This window comes from Penaeus monodon, chromosome 11 (assembly GCF_015228065.2).
Source record: "Penaeus monodon isolate SGIC_2016 chromosome 11, NSTDA_Pmon_1, whole genome shotgun sequence".
NCBI classification, from domain to species: Eukaryota; Metazoa; Arthropoda; class Malacostraca; order Decapoda; family Penaeidae; genus Penaeus; species Penaeus monodon.
Window position 1 is genome coordinate 51826230 of NC_051396.1, and position 3765 is coordinate 51829994.

Sequence of the window (3765 nt, forward strand, 5' to 3'; positions counted from 1 at the left end):
AACAAGATGGCTTCGAATTCTGCGCAAAGTCTGGCGAAGATCGACATGCTATAAAAAGGCGAAATAAAGTGAAACGTAAAAGAAGATAAGATAAACGATAATATTTTGTATTTAAGGGTGTCTGTCTTGATTTTGTTACTTCTTTCTAAAACTAAAATTTAATGGAAACTCTGGGAGTGAGTCTTTTTTTTTCTTTATTTCCTCGTGTCCTTTCTTTCGCTTATGCATTCTTTTAATTTTATTTGGTCCCCCCCCCCATTTTCCTTATTCAAAAATTCTGCGGACGATTCGCTTCTTAAAAATGGCAATACGGGTGTAAAACTAATTCTTACATAAAGCTGCTTAATGAGGGGGAGATCATAGTTTACGTGACATTTGAAAATCCCTTCTTTTTTTGTTTTGTTTTTGCGTCCAAAACCTCACACAAACACACACACAAATATATAATTATATGTATGCTTTTAAGGGCTCGGGGGGAAGTTCCCACGAGAAGGACCTATATTTTGAGGGTTAAAAAAAACATATGATTGGATAGAAATATTTATTCACTTATTTGATCACAACAAATATTTCATTCTACCCGCACACACACACACAAAAAAAATGGAATTATATTGCTATTTGCATATCACTTGTTCCTATGACTCATCACCTGTTCCTATGACTCATCAGGTCTGTCATAATTTCAATAACGCAACACTGATTTTTGCTGCTATTTGTCTCTCGCCGTGACTTATCATTCGCCACTATTTTGTTTTGGACTCACTTCTCACTCACTAATGTTTTTGCACTGTCATTCATCACTCGTCACTGTTATTTTACTGTCACTTATCGCTCGTCAATGTTTTCCAATGTCACTTATCACTTGTCACTTTTTTCACCGTCCTTTTTTTATTGTCACTTATCACTCGTTACTGCTTTTATTCTGTCTAGGGGATGCCAGCAGCGTCCCGCCCCCACACCACTTCCCGCCAAAGGACACTCGCTTGGTAGTTCATGATGGAGAAACCGTGACAGCGAAGCCTGTGGTAAAGCGGCCAGAATTTCCGCACGGTGCTGTTGGGGCCGAAGTCTCCTGTGGGAGGACGAGAAACGTCATTTAAAAAAAGGTGGTTGTGAGATTATAATGAGGGGGAACAGCTGTGCTATTTATACAGTGTTGGGAGAATGTGGTTTGGTGATATGCCACAGCTTGGACGAATGCACAGAGACTACATGAGCCTCTCGTATCTAAACGCCAAGTAGCAATTATTTAGTCTCGTCACAATACCAAACATAACCAGTTTAATAAAGCCTTACATATGATAGGCGCGAATATATATAAAATGCGGCGAATCAATACGAAATAAAAAGGGAAACACAAACTAAAGAAAATATCACGAAAGTAAATTGCATCCCAATGATGGTTTGGTTACTTGTCTTTTTCACACCACGCGTAGTGCACTTGTATCAAGCGTTTGTCTCCTTGTAAAACTGACAAATAATTGACTGCGTTTAGCTGGAGTACCCGATGATAATGTAAAGTCTTGACGTTTTAAGAATCGTAAAACAAACTTGCACTCCTAAGCCACACAGACATCAACTCTATCCTGAAAATATCAGAGCCTGAACTAAGGGAACGTTCCTATCAATAAGAAATTTCTCTAAGCCTTTGTAGCTTTTAATGGCAAGTTTCAAGGAACTAAATTTCACAATATAATGAAAAATAAAATGTAATAAAATCTTTTTTTCTCTAAACTTATTCCCATTACTCTCTCCCTTTCATACCAACAGACACATACAGACACATATGCACTCTGTCAACACATAAACCCTCTATAATCCTCACCCTTTAAATAGAAACACTATTACAAGCCAACAACATACAAACAAACATCACCCCAGTGACATTACCTAGTCGATAAACGTCGTGGAATCTCTATAGATAACTGGTTGATGTTCCTGAGGAAGTGAGGCGAGTTGTCCAGCAGGTCGCGCAGGACGTCCAGCTCGGAGAGTTCGATGTCCATCTTGACGTAGTCGATGACGCGGCCTTCGAGTCCCAGACGCCGGACGATGTTCTCGTAGCGGTCGACAGGGAACGACTGAAGGAAAATGAAGAGAAGGGGAGGTTTGTCACTCCATAAGAAATGTCAATATTCAGTCCAAAACACACTTAGCACACCCAAGCACTTTACACAATTCATATTCCAATAATTAACCAAAGAAGAATAAAATCCTGGAAACTGCAACAAGGATCATACTTTGTGAAAATTGAAGTCTGTTACAACTGGGTTCATGCCGATCTTTTTTTCTCCTTCGACGTCCGAGATGCCAAGCTTGAAGAACTGGATGTTCGGCGTCCTCTGGTGGTCCTCCTTACCCATGGTAGGGTCGAAGGCATACACCTGTAACATGCTTTCAGCTTAAGAGCTGCTTCATCTGGTTAAGTGCTTCATCTTGTACTAACATACCTGTCTCGATTACACCCAAATGATAATAACATCTGTGGAACTGATCATAGAGTTGTTGTAGCTACCCTCCAAGTCTACTTCACAACTCCCCATTGTCCCAAGGATCACCCTAGGGTGTTTCATGTGTACAGACTGAGGGAGGAGGAGTGTCCCCGGGGGTTTGCTGAGGCTATCTCTGGTCATTTAGCAGCACTCAGGGACCTGAAGGACTGTTATGGAACACCTTCAAGCTTGATGCAACTCACGAATCGATTGGTGAACGTCCAAAGCAAGACAGAATTTCATTTTGCAGGAGACATTGGAAGCCACAGAGGCTTGTTGCGCAATTTTCATTGTCCCTGGTGCGCAGATCTAGGTCACTGTTGAGAAATGACAAGAAATGGTTTATCAGGAATCTTGCAAAGGAGGCCAAATGCCATTTCTTAGTAAATGACCTTCGTTCTGGCTACCAAACCCTGAGAAAACTGAGTCCCAAGCTCCCCTCGTAGACAACTGCAGTCCACTCAGCAAGTGGCCAGATTGTCTCACGTCCTGTTGAGGTGCAGGAGCATTGGGCTGAGTATTTTGATCAGTTGTACCAGGCTGATCCACCAAAAATTAAAGTCCTTTGCCAAGACCACCCATCAGCAAGGACCCACCTCCCTAACTGAAGTCTGTTGGGCGATCTCCAAGCTGAAGACTGGTAAAGCAGCGGGTATCTGTAGCATTCCAGCTGAACTGTTAAAGGCTGCTGGAGAACCTATGGCGAGTGGCTTGCACGCTGTCCTGTCTAGTACCATTCCCCCCTGCCTGGCTGAGGGGTGTGGTCATCCCTGGGACTGCAGTAATCATTGAGGCATTACACTGCTCAGTATAAGGTTCTTGCATACATCCTTCTGAGACGTATCAGATACCAAAAGTCAGAGTAATCTGGATTCACTCCTGGCAAGTCCACAATAGACTATATCCTAATGCTTCAAGGCAATTATAGAGTGCCAACCTGGGTTCAGGCGTGGGCAGCTTGCAGCTTACATCAACCTCAAGCTGTGCACTGCAAATCATCCTGAGATTAAGAGGAATTCCAACAAAGATTATTGGATTAATAGCAAGTCTGTATACTGGTAACGAAAGTGCTGTAAAATGTGGTGGGAGCCTGTTGAGCTTTTTCCCTGTTAGTTCAAGAGTGAGACAAAGCTGTGTTCTTGCACCAACACTTTTCAACAATTGCATGGACTGGATACTGGGTACTGGTAGGGCTATTGTCCAACATCATTGTGGAGCAATTCTGGGCAATATCAAGGTTACTGACCTTGACATGGCAGACAATTTTGCT

The 3765-nt window shown here is 42.3% G+C and overlaps 1 protein-coding gene across 1 annotated transcript in view; it reads right to left on the reverse strand.

Annotated features, from left to right (window-relative positions):
- Positions 1-929: 929 nt before the first annotated feature.
- The window catches only part of LOC119578633, a 5988-nt gene continuing 3152 nt past the window's right edge, over positions 930-3765 (reverse strand). The window contains exons 4-7 of the mRNA XM_037926194.1: positions 2244-2387; positions 1894-2084; positions 1555-1589; positions 930-1075 (exon numbers count right to left, since the gene is read on the reverse strand). Coding sequence (XP_037782122.1) covers positions 930-1075; positions 1555-1589; positions 1894-2084; positions 2244-2387 — 516 coding nt within the window. The remainder of the gene's footprint in view (positions 1076-1554; positions 1590-1893; positions 2085-2243; positions 2388-3765) is intronic.